At 48.4% G+C, this 14,455-nt stretch overlaps 1 protein-coding gene across 2 annotated transcripts in view; it reads right to left on the bottom strand.

Moving 5' to 3' along the window:
• Positions 1 to 2,846: 2,846 nt before the first annotated feature.
• FAM120B (family with sequence similarity 120 member B) overlaps positions 2,847 to 14,455 on the bottom strand; it is a 106,618-nt gene continuing 95,009 nt past the window's right edge. For both annotated transcript variants that reach the window (XM_061428619.1, XM_061428617.1), the window contains one exon: positions 2,847 to 14,382. Coding sequence is in view for 1 of the 2 variants with exons in the window: in XM_061428617.1 (XP_061284601.1) it covers positions 14,357 to 14,382 (26 nt within the window). In the remaining variant the exon portion in view is untranslated. The remainder of the gene's footprint in view (positions 14,383 to 14,455) is intronic.

Genomic DNA, 14,455 nt, shown 5'->3' with positions numbered 1-14,455 from the left:
TCAGCTCCCAATCTTGTTTTTGCTGACTATATAGAGCTTCTCCATCTTTGGCTACAAAGAATATAATCAATCTGATCTCAGTATTGACCATCTAGTGACATCCATGTGCAGAGTCATCTCTTGTGTGGTTGGAAGAGGGCGTTTGCTATGACCAACATGTTCTCTTGGCAAAACTCTGTTAGCCTTTGCCCTGCTTCATTTTGTACTCCAAGACCAAACTTGCCCATTACTCCAGTTATCTCTTAACTTCCTACTTTTGCATTCCAGGCCCCTATGGTGAAAAGGACATCTTTTGGGGGTGTTAGTTCTAGAAGGTCTTGTAGGTCTTCATAGAACCATTGAACTTCAGCTTCTTTGGCATTACTGGTCAGGGCATAGACTTGGATTACTGTGATATTGAATGGTTTGCCTTGGAAACTAACAGAGATCATTCAGTTGTCTTTAAGAGTGCACCCAAGAACTGCATTTTGGAGTCTTTGGTTGACTGTGAGGGCTACTCCATTTCTTCTAAGGGATTCTTGCCCACAGTAGTAGATATAATGGTCATCTGAATTAAATTTGCCCATTCCTCTCCATTTTAGTTCACTGATTCCTAAAATGTTGATGTTCATTCTTGCCATCTCCTGTTTGACCACTTCCAATTTACCTTGATTCATGGACCTAACATTCCAGGTTCCTATGCAATATTATTCTTTACAGCCTTGGACTTATACTTTCATAACCAAACACATCCACAACTGGGTCTTGTTTCCACTTTAGCTCAGCCTCTTCATTCTTTCTGGAGCTATTTCTCTGCTCTTCTCCAGTAGCATTTTGGACACCTACTGACCTGAGAGGGTTCATCTTTCAGTGTCATATCTTTTTGCCTTTTCATACTGTTCATGGGATTCTCAAGGCAAGAATGATGAAGAGGTTTAACATTCCCTTCTCTAGTGTAGCACATTTTGTCTGCACTCTCCAGCATGACCTGTCTATCTTGGGTGGCCCTACGCAGCATGACTCATAGTTTCACTGAGTTGGGCAAAGCTGTGATCCATATGATCAGTTTAGTTAGTTTTCTGTGACTGTGGTTTTCATTCTGTCTGTCCTCTGATGGATGAGGATAAGGGTCTTGTGCAAACTTCCTGATGGGAGGTACTAGCTGTGGGTAAAACTGGGTCTTATTCTGGTGGGCAAGGCCATGCTCAGTGAGTCTTTGATCCAGTTTTATGTTGACGGGTGGGGCTTTGTTCCCACCAGTAATTTGGCCTGTGTTCAGTCTTAGTGGTAGCAGCACAGGTTAATTGCTCCCTGGCATGTAAAATCATAGCTCCCTGACCAGGGATCGAACCTGTGTTGCTTGCATTGTAAGGCAGAGTCTAACCCACTGGACCACTAGGGAAGTCCCTCCTTTTTGCTAATCTGCACTAAGTTATAAGTAAGCAAAGACAGTAAGAAAAATAAACAGATGCTATTAAACAGTGTCTGCGGCATAAGTTCTGGATGATACTAGGACCTGCAGCCACGTTGCAAAGCACTGGTGTCTTTTCAGTTGTTTGCCTCTTGACTCTTCTCCATGTCTTTTCTCAGAGCCCTTGTGATGTTCTCTGTGCAAAATGCACAGCGCTAGCTGGTCTTGCCCGAGTGCTCAGATTCCCAAGTCCACTGGGACAGCGAGTGGCCCCGTCCTCCCATGAGTCCTTCATGGGCCCTCCTGAGAGTCAGCCGAGACTTGTTGTGTGTGAAGACTGTGCAGCATTTTCACCCTGAAAAGGAGCTTGCCTCTGTGAAGGGCCCTACCCTCCTCGGAAGGTGCTTGGGCAATGCTGCTGTGTGGCCCTGCTAACTCATCGCGCCTTCCTCCAGGTTGCAGATGGGGGCTCTGGCTTCAGGACAGCTCAGGGGAAGTCCTGGCTCTTAGACCCAATTCCAAAGTGGATAAAACATTTCTAGCAAAGTTTTCGCAAAGATGGAGTGCTGGAAGGCATAGTATAATAATCTTAGTGGTTGAGTCCCTCCCATATTCCACATCTTTCTATTATTTCTTACCCATTTCAAGTTCCCCACCAGTTAACTTGTAATTAAATATTTTAATGAAAAAATTATTTTCATTGGTGTTTAATATCCTTGTATTTAAATTATAAAATCCTATTCTGCATCTCATAAAATCAATTTTTTCCCAAGCACATGGCTTTTTATATTCCGATTGGCTGGATGGGAAAATTCACACCACACACACACACACACACACTTCTATGGAAAAAAATCTATTTTCTTGGAAAGACCACGTCTATCTCTCTATTCTCAGTCCTAAAATAATCATAAGACTTATTGAAACTGCTTTTTCTTCCCTAGATCCATTGAAACTTAATTCCTAGTTCCTGCTTGTCTTGAACCTGGATGACTCCTGGGGTCTCCACGCCAATCTCTGGGCCCCCACGTCCTTCCTGGTCCTTTGCACCCTCCACAGACAACAGACGTAATCTTCCTATAATGCAGTTCTGACCATGCCAGTTCCGTCCTTAAAATTATTTATTGCTTTTTGCTTTTTATTCACTTTAAGAATATTTATATTCAATAAATAAAAGTAACTCTTGTGGGATATAAATTAGAAGATAAATTTGGGATAAACAGATACACACTATTATATATAAAATAGGTGAAGAACTAGGAACTACTGTGTAGCACAGGGAGCTATAATCAATATATTGTAATAACCTAAAAGGGAAAAGAATCTGAAACAGAGTACATACATACATATATATATTTATGTATAACTCAATCACTTTGCTATATACCTGAAACTAACACAACATTGTAAATCAACTATGCTTCAAGAACAAAACAAGACAAACAAAAAAATCATATCTTTTAGGCGCAAGTCTATGTATTTTGACAAGCGTGCACAGCTGGTAACTGCCACCACCACACTCAAGGCGTAGACTAGCGTTTCAGCTCCCTGCCCCCCAAATCCCCTGTGCATTTGGCAATCACTGATCTGCTTTCGGTTCAATTTTGCTTTTCCCAGAATATCATATAAATGGAGGCGACTTCCCAGGTGGCTCAGACGGTAAAGCGTCTGCCTACAATGAGGGAGACCTGGGTTCAATCCCTGGGTCAGGAAGATCTCCTGGAGAAGGGAATGGCAACCCACTCCAGTATTCTTGCCCCTCTCCCCCCAAAAAAGGGGCTCAAATAAGTATTTTAAGGGCTTCCCTGCTGGCTCAGGGGTTAAAGCATCTGCCTGTAATGCGGGAGACTCAGGTTTGATCCCTGGGTTTAGAAGATCCCCTGGAGAAGGAAATGGCAACCCACTCCAGTATTCTTGCCTGGAGAATCCCATGGAGAACGGGAGCCTGGTAGGCTACAGTCCACGGGGTCGCAAAGAGTTGGACACGACTGAGCGACTTCACTTTCACTTTCACAGTATAGTAGCCTCATTTTATAATTAAGCTTTTTACTCTGAGGTAATCATAGACTCAACGCAGTTGAAGGGAATGACACAGAGGTCTCTGGACACTGGCCCTGCTTGTTTCCAGCCCCACCTTCCCTGTGGGCGCTGCCTGCTGGCTTCACGCACACTGGAATGGAAGTGACTGTCCATATTCCCAGGTCTGTGCTTCCGTCTGGACCTTTCTCTCTTCACTGCATCCAGATAGAGCTGGAGAAGGTCTTCCCTCCTAACAAAGGCCAGTTATTTCACAGGCGTTTCCACCATCGCCTCTCACTGTCCAGGCTTCTCTCCTCCCATCACATCTCTTTCATCCTGAACTACTGATTGCACTTGGTTGTCCTTACGGCTGAACAGCTGTGCTGCAGGGTCCCCACGTAAAGAAACGGGAGAAGCTCCCTGGCCTCCTCCTCCTCCTGTCCAGCTGCTGTTCCATTATCCTGGGTCTCTTTGCAGCCAACTCACCCCAAACACACTCTGTAAATACTGCTTGAGCCTTCCCTCCACGCGCCCTCCTGCACGCTGACACGCCGGAGCGCTCCTGTCACGGCACCATGAATGCTCTTCGGCCAAATCTAAGAGAGATCCCTTGCTTGGAACATTTCCTTTTGCCTGTCTATGCTTTGTGATGCTGAGTTCTCCAGCGTTTTCTCCTATTTCATTACTTGCTTGTTGGCTCTTGGATCCCTGGATCCTTTCTCATTCTCTATCCAAGCTCTGGCTGTGGGTGTTTCTTAGGGCTCTTGGAAGCCACTTGAAGAAAGTTGTATGTGCTTTTCTTATTTAAGATTTTTGTGATTATACTATGCTACATGAATATATCTTTGAATTTAAAATCCACCATTACATAAAGAGTCAAAATTCCATTGAGTACTCACACCAGCCCCATTCTCCTCTATAACTAACCACATCCCAGCCCTGGGGCTCCGCCAGCCCCTCCAGCCTTCCCCCTCCCCAGACAGATGTCTTCAAGCTGTTAGGAAGAGCTTCCTTCAGCTCTTTGGGAGTTGGCTGTCATCTCTGTCATCTACCCTGTCTAAGTATTTATTCTTTTTCAGAGCAAACTAATTTGTTCCTAGTAACTAGCGTAGTCTGCGATTATCTATTGACTTCTCTAAGAGGGCAATCTTACTCAGTCTTTGCTGTGAGAACAAACCCTCTGGAAGCAGCAACTGTGAGCCTTCCAGTGTTTCAGTCCCAGTGCTTGGAGTGCACAGGGCACACGGAAGCAGCATAAAACACACTGACAACTTCAGTGAAGCCTGTGTTTGATGCCCATCTCACACATACATCCCCAGACTACAGGTATGTGTACATATGTGTACACTCATTACCCGTGGATTTCGTACTTGTGAATTTGTCCACTTGCTAAAAAGTTCCAAGGGAGGAGAAGACCGGAGACGCACAACCTCCCAGAGACAAAGGCAAGTGAGAAAAGCAACACAGCACAGCACAACAAACCCGCACAGCTGCCGTCAACGGCTGAAGTGTCTGAGCACGAGCACCGCTGTGCTCCATTCCCATGGTTGCTGTTGTTGTTCAGTCGTCCAGTCATGTCCAACTCTGCAACCATGTGGACTGCAGCACGCCAGGCCTCCCTGTCTTCACCATCTCCCAGAGCTTGCTCAAACTCATGTCCATTGAGTCGGTGATACCATCCAACCATCTCATCCTCTGTAGTCCCCTTCTCCTCCTGCCTTCAAGCTTTCCCAGCATCAGGGGATTTTCTAATGAGTTGGCTCTTTGCATCAGATGGCCAAAGTATTGGAGCTTCAACTTCAGGATCAGTCCTTCCAATGAATATACAGGATTGATTTCCTTTAGGATTGACTGGTTTGATCTCCTTTCAGTCCAAGGGACTCTCAAGAGTCTTCTCTAACACCACAGTTCAATAGCATCAATTCTTTGATGCTCAGTCCAACTCTCACATTCATACATGACTATGGAAAAACCATAGCTTTGGCTAGATGGTCTTTGTTGGCAAAGTAATGTCTCTAATTTTTACTATGCTGTCTAGGTTGGTCATAGCTTTTCTTCCAAGGAGCAAATATCTTTTAATTTCATGGCTGCAGTCACCATCTGCAGTGATTTTGAAGCCAAATAAAATGAAGACTGTCACTGTTTCCATTGTTTCCCCATCTATTTGCCATGAAGTGATAGGACCAGATCCCATGATCTTCGTTTTATGAATGTTGAGTTTTAAGCCAGCTTTTTCATTCTCATCTTTCGCTTTCATCAAGAGGCGCTTTAGTTTCTTTTTGCTTTCTGCCATAAGGGTGGTGTCATCTGCATGTCTGAGTTTACTGATATTTCTCGCAGCAATCTTGATTCAAGCTTACACTTCATCTAGCCCAGCATTTTGTATGATGTACTCTGCATATAATTAAGCAGGGTGACAATATACAGCCTTGACATACTCCTTTCCCAAGTTTAAATCAGTCCGTTGTTCCATGTCCAGTTCTAATTGTTGCTTCTTGACCTGCATACAGGTTTCTCAGGAGGTAGGTAAAGTGATCTGGTATTCCCATCTCCTGAAGAATTTTCCAGTTTGTTGTGGTTTACACAATCAGAGATTTTAACGTAGTCAATGAAGCAGATGTTTTTCTGGAACTCTCTTGCTGTTTCTATGATCCAATGGATGTTGCCAATTTGACCTCTGGCTCCTCTGCCTTTTCTAAATCCAGCTTGAACATCTGGACGTTCTCAGTTCACATACGGTTGAAACCTAGGTTGGAGAATTTTGAGCACTACTTTGCTAACATGTTAGATGAGTAATTGTGTGGTAGTTTGAGCATTCTTTGGCATTGCCTTTCTTTGGGATTAGAATGAAAACACCTTTTCCAGTCCTGTGGCCAGTGCTGGGTTTTCCAAATTTGCTATCATGTTGAGTGCAGCACTTTAACAGCATCATCTTTTAGGGTTTGAAATAGCCTAGTTAGAATCCCATCACCTCCACTAGGTTTTTTTGCAGTGATGCTTCCTAAGGCCCACCTGACTTTGCACTCCAAGATGTCGGGCTCTAGGTGAGTGATCACACCATCGTGGGTCATTAAGATTTCCCACGGTGGAGAGCCCCAAAGCCTTTCCACATGAAGAAACCTTCATTTCTTTTAGCTTCAACAGGTCATGTGTCCAGAATTTTTTGTCTTTTATATTCTTTAACAGTCTTATTTTTATCTGTTTAGTTTTGGCTGTGCTGGGTTTTTGTTGCTGTTCAAGGCTTTCTCTAGTTGCGGTGAGGGGGACTACACTTTGCTGGGGTGCACAGGCTCTGGAGCACTCAGAGCTCGGGGGTTGTCACACATGGGCCTAGTTGGCCCATTCCCCGAGGCATGTGGAATATTCCCAGACCAGGTCTCAAACCAGTGTCCCCTGCATTGCAAGGTGGCTTCTTATCCATTGGACCACCAGAGAAGCCCTAGACTTACCTCTTTTAGATGGAAAAAAAAAAAAAAATTGTGCCTAAGAACCTAGCTAAGAGAGATCTAAGCCAGTGACATGTTTTCTGGAATCTAGATATTCACAAATGTGGCAATGATAGTGACGAAAGGCACAAAAAAACTTGAAGATAAGGGGGATTACTGCCCTCTCCCTTCCTGGGGGCCCCTTTGTCTCCCCAGGGGCAATGGGAAGCTCTCAGAAGATACTTCTGGAAACTGACACACTTACTCTCTATGGCCTGCAGATTAGAGGATTGTTCCAGATACCATCTTTCCCACTGAACGTTCTGTCCAGAGCACCTGCCAGGCTCCAGGCCCCTGTCCCACTTCCAGGAGGAGCCCGGTCCGTTTCCTGCTCTGTTGTAAACAGCAGGCACTCAGAGAGCCTGGGCTAGAAATACAGGGTAGGCTTCGCACTCGGCAAGCTGGGGGAGTGCGGCGCCCGCTTCCTGCAAACAGGCTGGAAACTGTGATGCCCTATGTGTGCTGCTGGCTTGCAAAAGAGGGTCCCCTGTCTCTTTCCAGAGGACCAGCCCTCTGCCCTTGTTTCCTGCTGCAGCGCCTTTGCAGTGTCTGTGGGTTATGATCTTGTCCCCTTACTGACTGCAGCCAAAAGGTAAAACCTCACCTGTCTTGCTTGCTTAGGTGGGTGCCTGGCACTCAGGGTGCTCAGCAAGTACTTTTGGTGAACGAGTGGGTCCAGACCCTGGATGGTGTGGAGGCAGGAGGGTGGCATCCAAGGGGACAAGGGCCCCCAGAGGGTTAGGGTCCTCACAGTCCCTCGTCAACTCCTCTTAGCCTGGAGCCTCGGCACTGATTGGAGGGCCTGTCTTCTGTGAAGATTCACTCCATTTATCCTGAAGGCAGCCCGTGCTTTGTCACACAGAGAAGCCTGGGACTCAGAGGACTTAAATCCTTCTCCAGAATCACAGCAGCTGGTAATGGAAAGAGGTCCGAGCTGAGTTCTAAGCCTAAAAGGTTACAGATCTCTTAGTGCCAGACAGTTTCCTGGAAACCACAAAGGACAACGGTGCTTGGGAGCTCTGACTCTGGGGTGAGGACGCAGGGCAGACGCCTGTCTGTGCCTCAGTTTCCACGTCTGTGAAATGATGGGGATGGTGATAGCATCTGTGCATGGGGCCACGGGAATTAAACTGAAAACCACCTCATATGTAACCAGGGACCAAGAAGCATCAGCTAGCACTACTGTTATCACATTCACAGAGCTATTATCAATCAGATCAGATCAGTCGCTCAGTCGTGTCTGACTCTTTGCAACCCCATGAATTGCAGCACTCCAGGCCTCCCTGTCCATCATCACCTCCCGGGGTTCACTGAGACTCACGTCCATTGAGTCGGTGATGCCATCCAGCCATCTCATCCTCTGTCGTCCCCTTCTCCTCCTGCCCCCAATCCCTCCCAGCATCAGAGTCTTTTCCAACGAGTCAACTCTTCACATGAGGTGGCCAAAGTACTGGAGTTTCAGCTTTAGCATCATTCCTTCCAAAGAAATCCCAGGGCTGATCTCCTTCAGAATGGACCTGTTGGATCTCCTTGCAGTCCAAGGGACTCTCAAGAGTCTTCTCCAACACCACAGTTCAAAAGCATCAATTCTTCGGCACTCAGCCTTCTTCACAGTCCAACTCTCACATCCATACATGACCACAGGAAAAACCATAGCCTTGACTAGACGAACCTTTGTTGGCAAAGTAATGTCTCTGCTTTTGAATATGCCATCTAGGTTGGTCATAACTTTCCTTCCAAGGAATAGGTGTCTTTTAATTTCATGGCTGCAGCCACCATCTGTAGTGATTTTGGAGCCCAGAAAAATAAAGCCTGACACTGTTTCCACTGTTTCCCCATCTATTTCCCATGAAGTGGTGGGACCGGATGCTATTATCAATACCAACAGGATAAAACTTGCTTTTCCCGGGTCTCCTCAGACTCTGTTCCAGATGAAAAATCAGTGTGGGCAAGGTGCTCAGTGGTCAGTGCCTGATGCCTGTGCCAGTCCAGGGTCTCTGCTTACCAGCCTCTGGGCGGAGGAGAGCGAGGCAGCAGCAGGGTCATACCCATCACTACTTCCAGCAGCACCTCGTTTCTCTCAAGTTTGGGGATTAACTCATCAAGCTAATTTGTGCAGCCACTTTGAAGGAGTGAAAAGGACCAGGGGGTCCTTTCCCAGGACTCCCCAGGAAAGCCAAGGACCAGGGCGGGGGGGCTGCTGAGGGGTGGAGACTCAGCAGGTAGCCTGAAGCTGAGCACCTCAAAGGCCTGGAAGAGGCTCACCTGACGCTCACCTAGGTGCCAGGGCTCCTGCGGATGAGGGTCTGGGGGGCTTTCAGACCCTGGGAGTTTGGAGGAGGGACAGTCCCCAAGGACACGGCTCCTCAGGAGGGCAGGCGGGGACCTGCGGCCCCTCACCTGGTCCCCGCACCCCTCCGAGCCCCCTCCTCCAGTCCGTTTCTCCGCTCTGGTCTCAGCTGCTCACCTCTGGCCGCCTGTCCATCTCCCGCTCCTGCAGAGAAGCTGGCTGTGCCCTTGGTTCCCTTCCAGCCCCACGCGCCTTCTGCCTCGGGCCAGAGGCAGATTCAAACACGGTCCTTGAGCTAGGGATGACTTGGGAAGGGCGGTGAGCATTGCTGGGGCTCCAGTCTGTGTCTCCTGGATGGCCAGCACCAAGCAGTGAGGCCAGGTAGCCGGAGAGTGACTGTTGTGGGGGAGCAGAGACAGAGATCAAGAGAAAGAGAAGAGGGACAGACAGACAGAAAGACAGACACACAGAGGGAGACAGAGGGACAGAGGGAGGCAGAGAGAGAGACAGACACAGGAGGGGCGCAGAGGCAGAGATGCACAGAGGGGGAGGCGGGAGGAGAGGCTTTGGCACCTGCTGGTGTCCCTCTGATCCCACACAGCCTCCTGGAAGGGATGCCCCCCAGTTTATGATGAGGAAACTGGGGTGCAGGGAGATTCAGGGGCAGCTGGATTTGCTCAGCTTGTCTGGCCCCAGCCCTCTGAGTCTCCTTATTCTCTGGGAAGTGATGGAGGAAATTCAAAAGTAGGAAATTGCGAGCACAAGCTTACTACGTCTGTGTTGGGCCTGAGTGCAGTGTGCAAAGGTGAAGGGAAGCGCCCGCTGTCTGAGGGGCTGTGTGTCCCCAGGTCAGTCAGCAGTGGAGGCGCCCATGAGGCCACGATGGGGAGTTGCCCGCGGGGGCCCGGGCCGGGGAGGTAGTGGTGTCTGTGTGATTAAATCCCACAGCGTGGGTCTGGTGCAAGGGGCACCATGGGAGATTCCGAGCGCATTTCATGGGGCCTGGCTGGGAACGCAGCTGCAGAGCTGAGCAGACACACAGGGCCCGCCGAGGTGCAGCTGCGGAGAAGGGCGCAGACGGTGGCCCAGGAAGGCTTCCTGGGGCTCTGGGATCCCCTTCAATCCGGGGCCGCATCCTGGGGGTACCCCACCCCACCAGAGGGCAGGGAGCAATGCTAGGGAATCGACCAAGGAGCACAACACCGAGACAGGTCTGAGACAGGTGGAGGGCAGAGAGGAACCCACAGGAGGGAGCTCCCAGCAAACAGCCCAGAAGACGGGGGGCGGGGTGGGGAGGAGACGGCCAGGCAACAGCGAAAGTGTCTGATCTCTTGTTCTGTTCTCAAAACCAGCCTTAGATGTAGTAAGCAGCTCCTGCCATGACAACACTGTGCACCATCACTCAGCACCGGCTGGCTTGGACAGTAAGTGCCCTTCTTCACACAGAGTGTGCAGGCTGCAAAGGCAGCCCTGCTCTGGGCTGCGGGAAGAAGGCTGCAGTCTCCCTGGGGAGCTCTCAAGGCCTGGTCCAGGGTGCCAGGTCCACACTGTTGGGGGTGAGGACTTGCTGAGCAATGACTCAGTTGACCAGCTTGTTTCATAGCTAAGACAAAACAAGGCCCAAGCGTGGACTTGTTCACCTTCACCTTCAGCGAGATTGGGCCAATAGCCCAGTCAGTCAGTTCAGTCGCTCAGTCGTGTCTGACTCCTTGCGACACCATGGACTGCAGCACACCAGGCCTCCCTGTCCTTCACCAACTCCCAGAGCTTGCTCAAACTCATGTCCATTGAGTCGGTGAGGCCATCCAACCATCTCATCCTCTGTCGTCCCCTTTTATTCCTGCCTTCAATCTTTTCCAGCATCAGGGTCTTTTCCAATGAGTCAGTTCTTCACATCAGGTGGCCAAAGGATTGGAGTTTCAGCTTCAGCATCAATCCTTCCAATAAATATTCAGGACTGGTTTCCTTTAGGATGGACTGGTTTGATCTCCTTGCAGTCCAAGGGACTCTCAAGAGTCTTCTCCAACACCACAGTTCAAAAGCATCAATTCTTTGGTGCTTAGCTTTCTTTATAGTCCAACTCTCACATCCATACATGACTACTGGAAAGACCATAGCTTTGACTAGACGGACCTTTCTTGGCAAAGCAATGTCTCTGCTTTTTAATATGCTGTCTAGGTTGGTCATAGCTTTTCTTCCAAGGAGTAGGCATCTTTTAATTTCATGTCTGCAATCACCATCTGCAGTGATTTGGGAGCACCAAAAAATAAAGTCTGTCACTGTTTCCATTGTTTCCCCATCTATTTGTCATGAAGTGATGGGACCAAATGCCATGATTCTAGTTTTCTGAATGTTGAGTTTTAAGACAACTTTTTCACTCTCCTCTTTCACTTCATCAAGAGGCTCTTTAGTTCTTCACTTTGTGCCATAAAGATGGTGTCATCTACAAATCTGAGGTTATGGATATTTCTCCAGGCAATCTTGATTCCAGCTTGTGTTTCATCAGCCCAGCATTTTGCATGAAGAACTCTGAATATAAGTTAAATATGCAGGGTGACAATATACAGCCTTGATGTCCTCCTTTTCCTATTTGGAACCAGTCTGTTGTTCCACATTCAGTTCTAACTGTTGCTTCTTGACCTGCACACAGATTTCTCAGGAGTCAGGTCAGGTGGTCTGGTATTCTCATCTCTTGAAGAATTTTCCACAGTTTGTTGTGTTCCACACAGTCAAAGGCTTTTGGTGTACTCAAAAAAGCAGAAGTAGATGTTTTTCTGGAACTCTCTTGCTGTTTATATGATCCAACGGATATTGGCAATTTGATCTCTGGTTCTTCTGCCTTTTCTAAACCCAGCTTGAACATCTGGATATTCACAATTTACGTACTATTGAAGCCTGGTTTGGAGAATTTTAAGGAATTTTAAGCATTACTTTGCTAGCATGTGAGATGAGTGCATTTGTGCGATAGTTTGAACACTCTTTGGCATTGCCTTTCTTTGGGATTGGAATGGAAACTGACCTTTTCCAGTCCTGTGGCCACTGCTGAGTTTTCCAAATTCGCTGGCATTTTAAGCACAGCACTTTAACAGCATCATCTTTTAGGACCTGAAATAGCTCAACTGGAATTCCACCACCTCCACTAGCTTTGTTTGTAGTGATGCTTCCTAAGGCCCACTTGACTTCACATTCCAGGATGTCTGGCTGTAGATGAGTGATCACATCATCGTGGTTATCTGGGTCATACAGATCTTTTTGTATAGTTCTTCTGTGTATTCTTGCCACTTCTTATTAATATCTTCTGTTAGATACATACCATTTCTGTCCTTTATTGTGCCCATCTTTGCATGAAATGTTCCCTTGGTATCTCTAATTTTCTTGATGAGATCTCTGGTCTTTCCCATTATATTGTTTTCCTCTATTTTTTTGCATTGATCACTGAGGAAGGCTTTCACATCTCTCCTTGCTACTCTTTGGAACTCTGCATTTAAATAGGTATATATTTCCTTTTCTCCTTTGCCTTTAGATTCTCTTCTTTTCTCAGACAACCACTCTGCCTTTTTGCATTTCTTTTTCCCAACCGAGGGAATTTGGGAATTTTTGTGCCGGAGTTCAGCTACAGATACCTGGATCTATTTGAGCCAGCTTAAGAAGAAGACTTAACTCAGGGGATGGTACTGCCAGAATAGTAGACACAAGCAGAGAGTAGGCTCCAAGCTGCGTTTCCAGAACAGCCCCTACCTCCTGCTTCAGGACGGGCCTGGTGAGACAGCTGGTGCTTCTGCTTCCAGCAGTGGCCCAGCCATGCCCGGCTTCAGGGTTAGAATCCAGGAGCATCGCATGACAGCGGGCACACAGACCTCAGGAGAGGGCGCTGGTAGTTCTGGGCTTCTGGACAAGGCCTGCCTCCAGGGCTCTCCAGGCCCCACCCTCCCTGTTCTTTAAACAAAGAAGAGTGACTCTGGGACTCAGGGCTCCTCTGCTAAGTGACAGCAGCAGAGTCTGCACGATGGGACCAGAAATCCCAAATCTGACCCTGGACACTCGCTCTGTGGTCACTGTGCCTACGTGAAGGTCTTCGTGCCTGGGCAGCCTTTTGAGCTGCCCTCAGCCATGAGCACATGCGTGGTGTGTGCACACTTGAACACAGACCTGGGTTTGGATGATGGCTTGGAATTGTAACCCACCACTTGTTAGCCGTGTCATTTTCGTCAAAGGGCCAGCTTCTCAGATCTCAGTCTACTCACTTGGGAAGCAGTGTCTGCCAGTTCACCATGGCACCAGGCCCCCTGAACAGGAGTCTTGGAATTTCCCAGGGACTGGGAGATGCTGTTGGGGTCTCCAGAAGGCCCCTGATGAGGAGCCCTCTTCTGCATCTGGTTCAACCAGGATGCAACACCCCCCTGGGTCCTGGGCCATCATGGGCTGTGTACAGCTCCAGCCACACCAGTGCCACCCTCTGTGAAAAGACAAACCACATCTTGTGGAGAACCATGCTTGGGCTCGCAGATCCAGGGCTCTGCCACAGGGCTCCTGTGAATGCAAAGGACACGGTAAACTCAAAGGCCAAACGGGCGTGACTTGTGTAGGACTCACTGACTTTTCCAGTGGGACTTGGGAGGACCTTTCACTGGGGAGGAACTGACTACAGTACCACACCAAGGGGGTGTAGACGCCCCACGCTTTGCTGAGTCTGTCAAGCAGACTCATGGGGAGGGAGACCTCCCTCCCCATGGTTTCCTGAGTGCCGGGGTCATCTCTTCCAAGCGCATCCCTGGGACACACCCCGCCAGGTGGCCAAGGCAAGCTCTCATTCAGCCTTTCTTCCGATGCAGCACTGACTGTGTTTCAAACTTCAGCTGAAGTTCAGGGCTGAGCAGTGAGGCCTCACCTGCCAGCAGGGTGGGTGGGGGTGAGTCTGCGAGTCCCAACTTCCCTTCCTCACTCTCTGGGGTCGCCTGGAATGCCTCACCTTGCCGGATCACCAAGCAGCCTCCTCTGATGTTTCTGAGTGGGATGAGAGGCCAGAGCAAATGGTCCTCTTCCTTTTTTGCTGCCCCAGCAACTGGTCACTGACCAGCAGGACAGCTGCACCCCGGGCGGGCCTGGCTGGCTGGGGAGATGAGAGAGGCGTTGACATCCCTGAAACTTGCCCGCAGCTCCCATTACTGAAGATCACAGTGCATATTCAGCCATGGTCACTTGAGAGAAGAAAAGAAAAACAAAACAAGACAAAATGAATAACCTAAAACAATTAAAAGGTAAAAGAAAAAC

The sequence above is a fragment of the Bos javanicus genome, chromosome 9 (genome assembly GCF_032452875.1).
Source record: "Bos javanicus breed banteng chromosome 9, ARS-OSU_banteng_1.0, whole genome shotgun sequence".
In the NCBI taxonomy this organism is placed as follows: domain Eukaryota; kingdom Metazoa; phylum Chordata; class Mammalia; order Artiodactyla; family Bovidae; genus Bos; species Bos javanicus.
This window is presented reverse-complemented; position numbering and strand designations above follow the sequence as displayed.